At 47.9% G+C, this 16,314-nt stretch overlaps 1 protein-coding gene across 1 annotated transcript; it reads left to right on the forward strand.

Moving 5' to 3' along the window:
* Nucleotides 1-9,389: 9,389 nt before the first annotated feature.
* LOC104670642 (keratin, type II cuticular Hb1) lies at nucleotides 9,390-15,006 on the forward strand. The gene is made up of 9 exons (XM_010373983.2): nucleotides 9,390-9,821; nucleotides 10,630-10,838; nucleotides 11,642-11,702; nucleotides 12,461-12,556; nucleotides 12,769-12,933; nucleotides 13,196-13,321; nucleotides 13,594-13,814; nucleotides 14,095-14,126; nucleotides 14,426-15,006. The coding sequence occupies exons 1-9, from the start codon at nucleotides 9,453-9,455 to the stop codon at nucleotides 14,662-14,664; spliced, it is 1,518 nt and encodes a 505-aa protein (XP_010372285.1). The 5' UTR covers nucleotides 9,390-9,452; the 3' UTR covers nucleotides 14,665-15,006.
* Nucleotides 15,007-16,314: the final 1,308 nt, after the last annotated feature.

Below are 16,314 nucleotides of genomic sequence, written 5' to 3' on the forward strand. Positions count from 1 at the left end.
ACACACACTCACACACAATGCACTCGCATGTTGGCCTTCCTACTCACAACCCCCTTCTCTCTTTAACACACACACTCACACACACACCCTAACCCTAACCCTAACCCTAACCCTAACCCTTACCCTGTTATGAATCTGTATAGTGTCTGGCTCAGAATATGAGATCATGTAGAGCCACATGAGGAGAGCATCCAGCCCCTGCCATCATCCCCTGAGTCCCTGCTGCTTTCCACACTATACTCCTTGAAACTCCTGCATGGAAGTTTGTCAGTACCCTTGGCAGGTGCCAGAGAACAAATCTATATTTGTGTGTGCCATCCATCCAGTATAAGTAGTGTGGGTCTTGAACTCACGAGGGCTGGGTAGGAACCAAGGCTCTGCCCTGAGCACCCCTGTGCAATCTGGGGGAAGGCACTTGACTCTCCTGGGAAATAGGTTAAGGCTTTCCCTCCTACTACTGCCTTAGAGTTACAGAGATGTGTACATGCTCAGTGGACTCCAGAGCACAGAGCAGAAGGGCTTCATTACAATCATTAGGAGGTGGTGGGCTCAGCGGCAGTGTTTACTCAGAATTCATGTTCTGACCCACTAATTGAACCAACCAGAATTTTATTTTAATGAAATGGATTATGAGAAAATCAAATAGAGCAGAGTAGACCAGAAAATAGTAAATTGCACCATATGTCACCAGAATAACTTGTTACATGCCCTTTTTATTTCAGTTGTATGGCATATGTATATGTATGTGCATACCCAGTTACTATGTAAAATTATTCCTTACTACAGTTGCAGCTGAAAAGTTGAAATATCCATTTCTCACTGTATACAAAAACCAAATTAAAATGGATTAAAGACTTAAATGTAAGACCTGAGACTATGAAACTACTAGAAGAAAACATTGAGGAAATGCTTAAGACATTGACCTGGACAAAGATTTCTCGATTGAGACCTCAAAAGCAAAGGCAACCAAAGCAAAAAATGAACAAATGGGATCACATCGAGCTAAAAGAACTTCTGCACACCAAAGGAAACAATCGACAAGGTGAAGAAATGACCTACAGAATGGAAGAAATATTTGCAAACTATTCAACTGACAAGGAATTAGTAGCTGCAATATATAAGGAACTCAAACAACTCAATAGCAAGTAAACCAAATAATCCAATTTTAAAATGGGCAAAAGATCTGAATAGACATTTCTCAAAAGAAGACATATACCAACAGGTATATTAAAAATGCTCAATGTATCATCGAAGAAATACAAATCAATACCACAATAAGATTATCATCTTAACCCAGGTAAAATGGCTTTTATAAAAAAAAAAAAATGGATGCTGGCAAGGATGTGGAGAAAGAGGAACACTTGTACGCTGCTGGTGGGATGTAAATTACTACAGTCACTATGGAAAACAGTATGGAGGGTTCTCCAAAAGCTAAAAATAGAACCACCAGATGATCCAGCAGTCCCACTACTAGGTAAACTTCCAAAAGAAAGAAAATTCATATATCAAAGAGATATCTGCACTCCCATGTTTATTGCAGTGCTATTCTTTATAGTCAAGATTTGGAATCAAGCTAAGCGTCCATCAATGGATGAATAAAGAAAATGTGTTACAGATACACTATGGAATATTATTCAACCATAAAAAGGAATGAAATCCTGCCATGTGCAACAACATGAATGGAACTGGAGGAAATTTTGTTAGGGAAAATAATTCAGGCACAGAAAGACAAATTTCAGATGTTCTTACACATATGTGAGAGCTAAAAAAATTGATCTCATCAGAGAGAGAGTAGAATGATGGTTACCAGAGGCCGGGAGGGGTAATTGGGAGGGGAAGATAAAGAGGTGTTAGTAAATGAATACAAAAATAAGTTAGATAACAGAAATGAGATTTAGTGTTCAGTAGCACAATAGAATGACTATAGTTAATCATTTATTGTGTATTTCAAAATAACTAAAGGAGTAGGTTTGGAACGTTCCCAACACAAAGAAATAATAAATGTTTGAGGTGATGGATATTCCAAGTACTCTGATTTGATCATTACACATTTTATGCTTATCTCAAAATATCTTATGTAGCCCATAAATATGTATAACTATTATGTACCCATATAAAGAAAACATAAAAATAAATAAATAAAAAGTTTGAATACATGGCATATTAGTTAAGCACACAGACTCAGATTCTAAACTGCCTCGTTTCGAATTCTAGCTCTGCCACTCTCTAGCTGTGTAAACTCAGGCAATTACTAGACCTCCATGTACCTCATTTCGTGGTTTCTAAAATGAAGAAAATAATAGTGCCCACCTCATAAAGTTGTTGTAAAGATTAAAAGAGCTAATCCATGTAAATCACTTAGAACTAAGCCTGGCACACTCTAAGTGTGTAATCATATTAGTTGTTGTTGTTGTTGCTGCTGCTGCTGCTGCTGACATATCCACAGCATTGATGGGATATACTCACCCACATGCCTAAGCCATCTGTGTCCAGTTTCCATTAACTCTGCCTATCTTAAAGAACTTGTAGAAGGGTTAAATGAAACAATGCATGGACAATGTTTAACAGCACATAGAAAATGCTCAATAAATGTTATCTACTGTATTCTACAATGGGAGCCAGTCCAAGGGGCAGAGGATCTTAGACCTTTGGCCATGGTTACTCCGTTTGTCCTCGAAAAGAACACCAAAACAAATGCCCCTCCTTCCATCTCTGCTCCAGCCTGATTGCCTCAGAGAAGGTCCAATGAGAATCTCTTCTCTTTGCAAAGGAACACATCACCAATCCTTGGGCAACCATACTACTGGATGAGAAGAGAGGCTTGGATAATCTGAAAATTCTGAATCTGTGAATAATTCATAAGTGTGTATTTATTATTTGGACTTAACAGACCATCAGAAATCCTCAGTCATAAGTCAAATGATGGCACACTCACTCATCTTTATTTTCACCTGATCCTAAAACCTCCTGATTGGTCAGTAGCCAGAGGATTTCATGGGGTTGAGGATGGGAGATATGGCCTTGATAATTCATCCAAGTACAATGGTGCTCCAAGGAGAACAAGAGAAGGCAAGCTTTCTTTGCAGATGGACAAATGGAAGTTGGAGTTGAGGAAGAACTTCCCAGAAGGAGACAAGTAGTCATTATTTTCTAAAGGAGCTTGCATTATCTCTTCCATTTAGGGAGGCTTTATGTAAAAGAAAGACACTTCTTATTCTGCAGTGGCCACCATTTTTGTGGAGATAAGGTGAACAAAAGACCTTCAGATCTGGAGATCAGAGTCTCTTCTTTTACCCCAAGTGGACCTTTATTTCAGGGGCACCTGTAAAGAATGGGCAAATTAGGTGGTTTTAACATTATGAAGTTCTTGTTCAGTGCTCCCTTCAGTTCATTCTGCTCCCTGGAGGGTATTATAAGGCAGACTCCTCAAGATAGTTGATCGCTTAGAGTAGGTAACATTTTCCAGCTGGGGGACTCAGGGATTTTGTGACTGATATTTCCTAACTCTATGCTTAATCCTGTCTTAATTTTGGAGGGAAGGAGGCACTAAGAGGAGAAAGGAGACATGGGTTCTGGAGCTCCCAGTCTGGTACAGCATATTCAAATTCATGAGGAAGGCCAGAAGTCTAAAGAAGGTTATTTTTCAGACATACTGTCAGATACTGAGGAATGCAATGACTGCTGACAGTGTCCTTTCTGGGACAATGTGCAATTGCAGCTAGTCTGATGGGAAAGGCAAGAAAGGCTTCCTGGAAAGGGTGAGGACAAGCTTTAGGCAAAAGGCGGGCAAGACAGTGTTGATGAGAAGGTGTGCATGCAGGCATTTCAGACAGTGAGAGACAATGAGACAGGGCTAGTGGGTGGACAACAGGTGATCCTGTGGGCCCTTGCAGGAGTGGAGAGGATCTTGAGATGCTATGACAGTGGAGACAGAGGGAGAAAGCCAGTTGAGGCATAGCCCTCATAAGCAGGGACAGTGTCATCCCTGAGACTCTGCTACACAGCTGTGGGCTGGAAGGCAGCCTTTGAACTCTACATCTAGAGCATCTGCATGCCGGATTTACAGGTGTCCAGAGGGCCATGCCCTTACTAACCTTGCAGCTGGCTCATGCTTTCTACTCATAGAAAGCAGATGCAGGCCAGGGTCCAGTGAAGGAAGTTGAGGGTTAGTGGGGAGACTGCTTACACAACACCTGGGCTGTTGAGATGTTGATAATGGAGTTGACCCCAGGCCAGTTGGGTGGGTGATTGGGGAGAGGCCCAAGTCAGAGCCCTGCCTTCTCAGCCAAGAGAGCCCAGGACACTGGCCAATTATACATCAGAACTCACCAGAGAGGAGTCCCACTGGAAAAGGGCCAGAAGGCTCCTGTGGGATGCCTGGGTGGGACTGGAGCCTGACTCAAAAGCTCCATCCTGGTGACGTTCATCCCACTAACCAGCTGAGTACCCGCATCTCCCTCGCCCCATGTCCCTGCCCTGTGAGGGTTCATTACTATAAATCTGGAGCTATGGTGCCTACCTCTTCCAGTGGGTCTACACACACTTCCCCTTGGTGCTGTGCTGCTTCCCCCATCCACCTCCTCCTCTGCTCTTTCATCCCTGGAGTGACCCCTCCACCATACTCCCCAAATCTTCTCCCACTTTTCCTCCACTGTCCTCCAGTTTCCTCCTCTTCCTGATTATCTCCCAAGATCTCTCCCTCATTTTCTTCTCCACCCATGCAGCACTCTCCTTCTCTTCTTCTAAGTTGCCCTTGAGAATAATAGTCTAAGACCAAGTATTTCTTTCTGCCTCTTTTCCTAGAAATCTCCTCTGATTCGCTTTTCTCTTTCCTTCTCCAGTCTGGCCCCTGGTCTCTAGTCTGCTCCAAGGCCTTCAAGATCCTTGCTCTCATTGACCGACTTTCCCTACCACCCCCTTATAACCCAAGCCAAGGACTTTGCTTGGGTTAAGGACACATCTCACTCACTTCATTCTTCCTTCAGGCCCCAGCAAGGAAGGTCACCTGTCTCCACCCCCATCCCCAGGAATGACCACATCATCTGCTTCTTGTGTCCCCACCCTATCCTACCACAAAGCTTTGCACAATAAACCACCAAGCTTTGATGGCTTCATTCCTCAGCACTTAATATGCAGCTGGTATTCTTTTCATTCATTCAACAAATATTTATTGAGCACCTACTATGTACCAAGCCCTTGGAATATATCCACAAAGAAAACTTTTGTACACATTGATGTGTTGCAGGGTTTGCATTTTTGTTCATGATCTGGGTATGTGTCCAGCTTTTCTCTTAATACTGGAAGCTTGCCAAGAACAAGGGTGAGCTCTCCTATACCCTCTGGCCATGAACCCTGACAGCAACCTCCAGGGCCCTGCAGAGGGCATGGGGCAAGATGAGTATTTGTGTTTGTATGTTATGTACAAACACCAGCTACTGTGTGATACTTATTACTGAAGGTTGATGGAGTACAGAAGGGAGTGCAATGGGACAAACGCATCCCTTCCTTTGGGATCGGACACACAGGCTCTGGGTGCAAGCTCTTCTACTAACACACAACCTGAGCCTTAACCTCCCCATACCTCAATGTCCTCATCTATAAAATGAGAATAATAACACCAACCTCAAAGGGTAACTGTAAAAATTAAATGAGTTAATGCATGTTGGACTCTTAAAATAGAATCTAGCATGGTGTAAGATGAACATCAAAAGATGTTATTATTAAGTTTGGAAGAATAGTCATAAAATAGTTTTCTACATGAAACACTTACTACTTATATAACTTTTTAAAAAATAGCCACATACCCCAGAAAAACTCTTGCATAAATATACCAGAAGACATGGAAAAGGATGTTCATAGCAGCTCTGCTCAATCTACAGAACTCTGAAAACAACCGTGCGGTTATTGTGGTAGAAAGGCAAATAAACTGTGGTATAGCCATGCAATGAGTGAAATCCACAGTGAAAATGATCACAGGACAGCTACAGGAAGCAACATTTAATGAAAGAAACCAGGTGCACAAGGATCCATGCAACATGAGTCCATTTATGTGAAGTTCAAAAGCTGGAGAAAGAAACAATATGTCATTGCAAGATGAGTACATTGGTTCTAAAATGTAAGAAAAGCAAGGGAATAATTAAACACAGAATGCAGGAGAGGAGTCACCCTAGGCCAGGAAGGAGTAGGGTACAATCAGAACAAGGTGCATAGGAAGCTCCTGAAATATACACATGTTCTATTTTTTCCTGTAAGCTGTAGGTATTGGTACAGATCTAACCACCTATACATTCTTTTGTGTTGAAATATTTCACAATAAAAATAATTGTTACCTCCATAAAGTTAAATCTTTCCTCTTTACCTTGCCAGAGCCAAGACCATAGAGTGGAGATTCTGCCATCTTCCCTCCCCTCCTCTCTGCCATCTTCCCTCCCCTCCTCCCTTCCCCATGACAAGGTTTTTTTACGCTGAAGAAAACAAGTCTTTTTAGGTCTTCAGAAATTAGCAGCAATTAATTCCTGAAGCTCAATGAAATGGTGTCAACGTTTGAATTTTTCATAACTTGTTTTAAATTGCTTCTTACATCTTTAAAATTGCTTAGTAAGGACCAGCCATTAGTAATTAGCTTGTGTTTATACATGTCATTTTTATAAGGAGTTATACTGGTAGAAAAGGTGAAGTGTGGATGAGATGTACTTTGACTCAAAGTGCTCCTCAGGACATCCAACCGCTGGTTTGCTGGGGACATCATTACGCAATTGTGGGCAGTGCCCAGAATTGCAGATGAGGGTACAAAGAGCTTCAAAGTGCTGGCCCAGCTGCCCTGAACTCACAAAGGGATAGCAGTGCCATACTCTTCTCTAGGGTGACCAGATAGCTCAACACAGTCTGTGACCTCCCACATTTGTCCTGTCACAAGGCCACACTCTGAATGTTTTGCACAGATACCCTGAGCCCTACTCTCTTCTGTTTTTTTCCTCTCCTCTCTTTTCCCATCATTCCTACCTGTTCTCATTCCCTAAGGCTACTCTTTCTGCCTTTGCCCTTGAAGAACAGCAGCTCCAGGGGGCTACAAGCCAGGTCATTTCACTTCCCTTTTCTTCTCCTCAATTTAATGCAAACCTCTGTACTTTATGAGCTAATTTTTCTAGGACCTGTTCTATTGGAGTGGAGGTGGTTCATTGGGTAAGTAGAACATAGTACAATCTATCAAAGTATTGTCATGTACCAGAGGTATGCAAATAACTAAAACTGATGTTTTCCATCCCGTCCTTCAATTCTTAACCACGGGGTACTGCACATCTAACTCATACTCCTTCCCAGCCCCCAAATAGCCTCACATCACCATGTGCCACATGTCCCTAAAGGGCCCCTCATGGTTCTAACCATCCCAACCCACTCTGACTCTGCCTGTCTTCCTTAGATAGACTCTCCCACACCCTAAATTCACAGATATTCCCCTCTAAACAACTTTCACTACTCTCTTGAACTTATCCAAGGATTAGGAAGTCAAGGGGTTGTCACAGCTTATAGGTAAGAAGGCATTGCAACTCCTGGCTCCATCACTTACCGGCTGGGAGACTTTGGGCAAGTTATTTAACCTCCCTGACCCTTGGTTTCCTCATCTGTAAAATGGGGATAATGGTACATACTTCATATGATTGATGTGAGAATTAGAGATCACTTATGATATATAATGATGATCACATAGTAAGTGACCAATGGAAAAGAAACATATTCTTATCAAACCAGGATCTATGTTTCTCTACACAGTTCTTTCTAATTCTAATTCTCTACACAGTTTTTCCAAATACAGGGGGAAATGTACTCAAGTGATCCAACCTCCATCTCCCGGGTTCAAGAGATTCTCCTGCCTCAGCCTCCCAAGTAGCTGGGAATACAAGCACGTGCCACCATACTGGGCTAATTTTTGTATTTGTAGTAGAGACGGGGTTTCACCATCTCTGGTCTTAAACTCCTCCACTGCGGCTGGTCTTGAACTCCTGACCTCAGGTGATCCACCCGCCTTGGCCTCCCAAAGTGCTGGGATTACAGATGTGAGCCACCACGTCCAGCTGTGATTCAATTTAGCATCACCAATCTGATATTTCGTGCTTCCTAGGGTGACATAATAAGAGTTATACAGCATCTTTTATGAGGTATTCTACCCAACGATGTTTAATTTAAACCTAATCCAGCCTCTAGCCCAGTGCTGTCCAACAAAATTTTATGTGAAAATAACCAATAAATAAAATAAAAATAAATAATAAAGAAGTGTTCTTTATTTGCACTGTTTAATAAGGTAGACACCACTTACAGGTAGCTGCTGAGGTCTCAAAATGTGGACTGTGCAACTGAATAACTAGATTTTTAACTTATTTAATTTTTACGAACTTAAAGTAGCCACATCTGCCTATATTCTACCAAATTGGACATCCCAGCTCAAGATTTAATTTCTAGTTTATAGAAAATATAAGGGCAAGAGCCACAAATTAAATTATGTAAAATCTAGTTTTAAAATTCTTAGGACAGTTAGGAAAATTAAATCTGAGATGAATAGTAAGTGGTGCTTTGGAATTATTGTTAGTTTTCCTGCATAAGAAAATAGTACTTATTCTTAAGAAATTCCTACTAATGTATTTAAGGGTTACATGCCATGCTTTCTGCCACTCAGATAATTGGGCAACTGTGAAAGCAAATATGGTATAATGTTAACTGTTGAATCGGGGTAACTAGGTGGAGCATCAATACATGCATGTTGTATTATTCCAATTTTTCTCAATGTTTCAAAGCTCTCATCATAAGAAAGATAAAAGACAAATATTTCATAATCTGCTGACTGTTCCCATGGTAGGAAAGTGAGATGGTTTTCAGCGGCCAACTGAAAAATCTGGAGACGGGGAAATCCAGATTTGTGTTTCAGGAGCACTTGAGCCACAGCTGGGATGGAAATGAGGGATGGTATTTATGAATGCCTCAGCCTTTCCTGAAACCCCTCTCCCCACATCACACTTAACACACAGGTCTCCTCCTCCCAGTTTCTCCCAGCACCTGGCCTCCCTTCTCCTCCCCTCGCCAGGCCCTGCTCCTCCTTCTCGTCCTCTCCTCTGCCGTCCCCTTCCCTCCCCGATACCTGCAGATGAAGGAATGCCCTGCTGGCAAGACACTTTGAAGATGAAACATGCTGACTCCCCCTAAAGCCCAAGGCTGACATCCTTTACAAAGAAGAGGGTGCAGGCCACTCCACCATTAAAGCACATTCTAGACAGGCGTTGGACCCGGCTAACCACCCAAGCCCATAAAGCACAAATTGCCCCAACACCGTCTTCACAGCCAAGCCTCTTCAGAATCTGCGCATAAATAGGGCTGCGGTGCCCTGAGGAGCACATTGGAGTTTCCATCAGGACTCCAGGTCCCCTTACCTGTCCTCTGCAACCCAAACCTCCAGGAGAACCATGACCTGCGGATCAGGATTTGGTGGCCGTGCCTTCAGCTGCATCTCGGCCTGCGGGCCCCGGCCTGGCCGCTGCTGCATCACCGCTGCCCCCTACCGTGGCATCTCCTGCTACCGCGGCCTCACTGGGGGCTTTGGCAGCCACAGCGTGTGCGGAGGCTATAGGGCTGGCTCCTGCGGACGCAGCTTCGGCTACCGCTCTGGGGGCGTGTGTGGGCCCAGCCCCCCATGCATCACCACCGTGTCGGTCAACGAGAGCCTCCTCACACCCCTCAACCTGGAGATCGACCCCAACGCGCAGTGCGTGAAGCAGGAGGAGAAGGAGCAGATCAAATCCCTCAACAGCAGGTTCGCGGCCTTCATCGACAAGGTGGGTGTCCTGGATCACACCCTTCCTGAACTCCCACTACCTACACAGCCAGGGCTGGGCACTGAGGATGGAGTCAGAGTCAGAAAGACCTCTGCCTGCCTGAGATCCCAGTCTGATGGGAGAGGCACTCAGGCACACACACACACACACACACACACACACACACACACAGGCACTCAAGATGCAGACTCAGCTGACAGTTCAGATAGGGGGAGCTTGTGGAGGAAAAGTGTGGCCAGGCTGCTCTTGGGGCACAAGCTAGACATCAGGGATTTGGGGGTGGGGGACATGTGACCACTGCTGCTGAACTCAGAGGGGTTTGGGCAGCCCCAGGGTGAGAAAGTAGGGTGCACTGACTTCCGGATGACATAGGGGAAGAGCTGGGACAGCTGAGCTCCCTTCCAGATGATGATTCAATTTAGACACCCTCTCCTTGGCACCATCCCCAGAAATCCCATCTGTGATCTGAACCTGGGTACTCTGCCTGTGAGGGATGCTGCCTCACCTGGCTTCAGAGTGAGGAGCGGAGCCTCCACTTGTGTTCATCTGCTTGGGGTCACTCAGCTCCCCAGAGAGCAGGCACTGACACCACCCAGCCCTTGCTCCATTCCTGAGTGGGAAATCTAGACATAGATCATGACCAGGAAATCCAGAAATTGTCTGTCTCCCACAGCCCACCTCTACTCAATCTCAGATAAGTTCCAGATTTGGGGATTTCCTTTAAACTATCCCTCCTCCACCAGGTCCCCAGAGCTGTCTTTGGGGGCACCAGAAACCATCTGTCCCTCCTTCCCGCCCTGAATGGCAGGTGCGCTTCCTGGAGCAGCAGAACAAGCTGCTGGAGACAAAGCTGCAGTTCTTCCAGAACCGCGAGTGTTGCCAGAGCAACCTGGAGCCCCTGTTTGAGGGCTACATCGAGACTCTGCGGCGGGAGGCCGAGTGCGTGGAGGCTGACAGTGGGAGGCTGGCCTCAGAGCTCAACCACGTGCAGGAGGTGCTGGAGGGCTACAAGAAGAAGTGAGTGACAGCAGGAGGGATGCTGGGCACAGGAATGGGGTTTAGGTTAAATACACTGGATTAGACAATACGAACTCCCATGTAGGGTGAGTGGCCATGACCACTAGGTTGACCGAGGGTGGCGGGGTCTTTTCATTTGTGGAATCTTTGCCCAGACACCTGTGTAAGAGGAGGGCTGTGACTCCCACTACCTGTCTCTATCCCACTCCAGCCTTCTCTTCCCTGAGCCACATCACCCAGCAGCTCTCCCCTGCGCTCGGTGGGGAGGAAGCCTCTGCAGGGTCCAGGCCTTCTCTCCTGACCCTCAGCCCCGACACCTGTAGCACCTGTCAGATGTGAGCCCAGGGTCTCTCACGAGTGACAGGTCTGGGGCTCTGGGTGTTCCCACTGCCTTCGGTTCTAAGTTCTGAGGGTCTGCGGGTCCAGGAGTCCCCACACCTGAGCTGGGATTCATACCAGTGAAGGAGGCTGGGGCTACAGGCCCCAGGAGGATATGCTGTTTACTCCCAGGATGGGGTTGGGGGCTGAGTCCTATTTGCCTCCTGGGGGACCTCAGAGACCCTTTGGGAACAGGACTGGGAGGTACCAGGTGAGCCCTCTTCCTCCCCAGTTCAAAGTGGAGAGAGAATCCCAGAGACATCCCACATCCAACCGGAAAGGACTCAGCTAGCTTGCCAGGCCCGGGCTGTGTGGGGGTGTTTCTAGTACTGTCCCCATGGCTGTGATGAAGTGTGATGTGATGGGGGCTCTGCAAAGACCTGCCTTGCCCTGACCTCCCCTCTCTGCCCTCTGCTCTGCCTCAGGTATGAGGAGGAGGTTTCTCTGAGAGCAACAGCTGAGAACGAGTTTGTGGCTCTGAAGAAGGCAAGTGACACAGGATTGAGAAGCACAGATCTGTGGGATCTCAGAATGACAGGCTCTTCCTGGGGAGACACAGGGGGTCTCAACCTCAGTGTGGAGCACAATGACCTTTCCACAGCAGGATAGGACTGCCCAGGTGCAGGTCACTGGATGGAGTATCCAGGGTCTTGTCAAAGGGCAATGACCTTGGAACATCTACCAGCACCTGCCTTGGGCGAGGGGATGGCTGCACTGTCCTCTGTGTGTCCTGCTCTGCTCCAGAGGTTGTGGTCTGTTGCTGAGTCCCCTGGAGCCATAGCAGATACAATGTCTCTGCTGAGAGACAGTGCAGTCTGTCTAGCATTTTGGGGAGTCTGACCTTGCGGCACAGACACAATCCTAGGGTCTAAGAGAGGATGGAGCAGAACCAGGAGCAGGAACTGGGTTCTTGGAGCACTACTGAAGGACAGGAAAGGGTCAAGGTGTGAGAGCAGGGGGTCAGTCTGGGCAGGCTTCCTGGAGCAGGAGGGGGGAGAAGGGAGAGACAGGAGGGCAAGGAGGGGTGAAAGGCTGGTGAGTCATGCCCAAAGCAAACAGGATTTGTCCTCAAAGGGGCAGAGGATGCCAGCTCATCCCAGGAAGGGCAGAAGGGAAGGAGAGGCATGGGAATGGGACACTGGGGACTGCTTTCCCCTGGCTGCATGGAATGGATGGGCAGAGAGACGAGTCTGGGGGCTACATTGCCAGGGTCCTCTGAGCTCCAACACTCCCCACCTTTGCAGGATGTGGACTGCGCCTACCTCCGCAAGTCAGACCTGGAGGCCAACGTGGAGGCCCTGATCCAGGAGATCGACTTCCTGAGGCGGCTGTATGAGGAGGTGCGGGCCCAGGGGCCAGGCAGAGACCTGGCAGCCAGCAGAGAGGAGAGTTGGGGGTGGGAGTATTGGACAGGATGTGGGTAGAGGCTGCAGTCCCTGAGGCTGTGTGAGGGGGCAGGGCTGGGGACCAGAGAAAGCCTGAGAAGGTGGAGTCAGGACATGGTGGGTGGGGCTGTGTTCTCAACTAAAGTCACTGCCCCCACCTCCTGCAGGAGATCCGCATTCTCCAGTCCCATATCTCAGACACCTCTGTGGTTGTCAAGCTGGACAACAGCCGGGACCTGAACATGGACTGCATCGTCGCTGAGATCAAGGCACAGTACGACGACATTGTCACCCGCAGCCGGGCCGAGGCCGAGTCCTGGTACCGCAGCAAGGTGAGTGGCACAGGACACCTGCCTGCTAGACATGGCAGTGGGAGGGATGTGAGGTATCTATTAAATAGGCTTCCTTTTCTGGGGATGCTGGTCCCTGGGGATGAGAAGAGATGGCTGCCACTCTGAGGTTAGGGTGGCAGGGCAGGACTGCCATGTGTGGTTGCACAGGCTGAGCACTGTACAACCTGCACAATCATCCATGGTGCCCTGAATGGATGGGAAGTCCCACCCTGAGCCTCATGAGCATCTCTACTTCCCCCAGTGTGAGGAGATGAAGGCCACGGTGATCAGGCATGGGGAGACCCTGCGCCGCACCAAGGAGGAGATCAACGAGCTGAACCGCATGATCCAGAGGCTGACGGCCGAGGTGGAGAACGCCAAGTGCCAGGTATGGGGCATCTGTGCCCAAGGTCAGAGAGACCGAGGGCCTAACCATTGTCACATAGCCTATGTGTGCCCTATCTGGATCTCAGCATTCATTCTCCAGCCCCTTTGTCCATGTAGAGTCCCTGGTTGTGGTCTCTCAGTGAGTCCCAGGTGATGAAGGCGAGAGGCTCTGTTCTGGGGTGCTCCCAGCTTGGTGGGAGCATGGTGTCATCCAGGTAAGCATCAGAGAGACCCAGGGATTCTGATCTACCTTGTTCTCTCTGTTGTCTTCAGAACTCCAAGCTGGAGGCCGCGGTGGCCCAGTCTGAGCAGCAGGGTGAGGCGGCCCTCAGCGACGCGCGCTGCAAGCTGGCCGAGCTGGAGGGCGCCCTGCAGAAGGCCAAGCAGGACATGGCCTGCCTGATCAGGGAGTACCAGGAGGTGATGAACTCCAAGCTGGGCCTGGACATCGAGATCGCCACCTACAGGCGCCTGCTGGAGGGCGAGGAGCAGAGGTGGGCCCAACCAAGCCTGGCCCAGAGCCACCCTTCCCCATCCCTGGCACAAGCCTACCCTTGGCCTTGGCTGAGCAAAGGCCAGGGCTCTGGGGGAAAAAAAAAATTATTATTATTCACTTCCGTTGTGGGGAGGGCTGATGTGTGAGTTTGTCTGAGGCAAGGTTTTCTCTCAGACTCCGTTCTTAATTGACCAATTGTGGACGCTACTCCGACCTGGGGAGTTTTTTCAGCCACTCTGGGGCAGTTACTAATGTTGCTTTTTCTCTTTTGCCCTCAGGCTATGTGAAGGTGTTGGGGCTGTGAATGTCTGTGAGTATTTGGGGTCCGGTGTGGACAGATTTACTACCTCCCTGTGATGGAGGGCAGAGTTTGGAAAAAAGGAGTGTCACTGAGATTGAATGTAAAAGAGTGGGTTGGCATCACAACAGGAGGGATTTGGGGTCAGACACCTGAAAGACCCCATCTCTTGGACTAGATGGACCTACAATTGTGCACTAAAGATGCTTCTGACTTTTCATACCAGAGCTCAGATCTTGGGCAGGGGCGGTGGTCAGGGAGGCAGGATGGCTTGCTCTCCAGAATTTTGATTCAGCCTTCGGGGTTCACAGGTGTCAGCAGCTCCCGGGGCGGGGTCGTGTGCGGGGACCTCTGCGTGTCAGGCTCCCGGCCAGTGACTGGCAGTGTCTGCAGCGCTCCGTGCAATGGGAACGTGGCGGTGAGCACCGGCTTGTGTGCACCCTGTGGCCAGTTGAACACCACCTGCGGAGTGGGTTCCTGCGGCATGGGCTCCAGTGGTATCAGTTCCTTGGGTGTGGGGTCTTGCGGCAGCAGCTGCCGGAAATGTTAGGCACCCCAACTCAAGTCCCAGGCCCCAGGCATTTTTCCTGCCCTGCCTTGCTCGGCCCATCCAGTCCAGGCGCCTGGAGCAAGTGCTCAGCTACTTCTCCTGCACTTTGAAAGACCCCTCCCACCCCTGGCTTCGCATTTCTCTGTGTGATCCCCCACTTCTGGGCTCTGCCACTCCACAATGGGAAAGGCTACCCTAGAAAGAAGTCCCCTGGCACCCACAGGAAGGGGCCTCAGGAGCAGGAAGGGCCAGGACCAGAACCTTGCCCATGGCCACTGCCTTCCTGCCTCTCCCCTTCTTCCTCTGCCCTTGATCTGTGTTTCAATAAATTAATGTAGCCAACCTGGGTCTTGTCTGCATCTCTATTGCCCTCCTCAGGGGTCGGAGTTAGGGAGGGTCCCCAAAGTCACATGAAGCAGCGAAAGGCCCAGGCCAAGGGTCTCCAGTACAGTTCTCTATCCCTTGCCTCAGAGAAGGTTCAGATTTAGCCAGGAGTTGTGCTAGGCCCCTATTTGATGTAACTTTATCCACACAACCCTAATGATACACCTTGCAGATGAAGAAGCCAGAGTTCAGAGGCACTCAGTATTTGCGGCAGGGTCCCCCACTTAGTTGGGTGGTTCATCTGGAGTTTAAGCCCTGTGTGTGTCGCTAGTGCTCATTTCACTAAACTGCAGCTGTCTCCCAGAAAACATCTCGTGCATATCTGGAAACTGATGGATCATGAAAACCAGATTCACCAATCACTCAAAGCTTGAGGCAACATCACCCATTGCTTTGACAGGGAAGACTCATGCCTGAGTAATTTATTGGAATTCTTTAAGGAGTGAACACATGAATATGATTTAAAGGTTCAAAAAGTCTTTGACGTTGGCTTTCTTTTTCTTTTAAACGGAGTCACTCTGGGGTTTTGGAGACCTGCCATAGCTAATACATTTCCTCAAAGACAGAAAACAGCACATAGCAAGATGATGTGGCATAGAGAGGGGACACAGACTCCAGCCAGACTGCCTGGGCCCCAAGCTGGGCCCTGGTCCTTCCTAGTTGAGTGGGGCTGGGCAATGTATTTACCCTCTCTGTGCCTGCTTCCACACCTCTAAAATGAGGATGATAGAAAGGGCAACTACCTCATAATTTGATGAGTGGATTGAAGGATTTCATATATGTAAAAGGCTTACATAGTGTATGCCACAAAATTATCACTCTATTTTTTATCATTAGTGTTATTCTTTTGCAGAATGTAAAGTAGAAGTCCCTCTAGGGATCAGGGCCTCTTATGGCCAACCTCTTATTATACTTATATCTGTGATCAGAGATTGCAAGTACAGAGAGAAATCTCCGTGGTTACCAGGGCCATTCAGCTCCTTCATGCATGGAAGTATTCTCTTGACACTGATGAGGTAGGGGAAGGGGAAGATGACAGCTCAGCCCCACTATGGGCCAAGGTGACTCCCTGAACATATATCTTTAGGCCAGGGTGAATCTCTACACTTCCAGTCCAAGGCCCAGAAAATGCAGCAGAAATGGGAGTCTCCCACCCCTACCCTTCTGGGCACTAGAAATGATTAAGAATATTAAGAGACCAGAAGTGAGTGGACTGAAAAAAAACAAAGTCTCTTGTAAAGGCTAGAATCAAACCAAGGTCTCTCA

The sequence above is a fragment of the Rhinopithecus roxellana genome, chromosome 10 (genome assembly GCF_007565055.1).
Source record: "Rhinopithecus roxellana isolate Shanxi Qingling chromosome 10, ASM756505v1, whole genome shotgun sequence".
Classification (NCBI taxonomy): Eukaryota; Metazoa; Chordata; class Mammalia; order Primates; family Cercopithecidae; genus Rhinopithecus; species Rhinopithecus roxellana.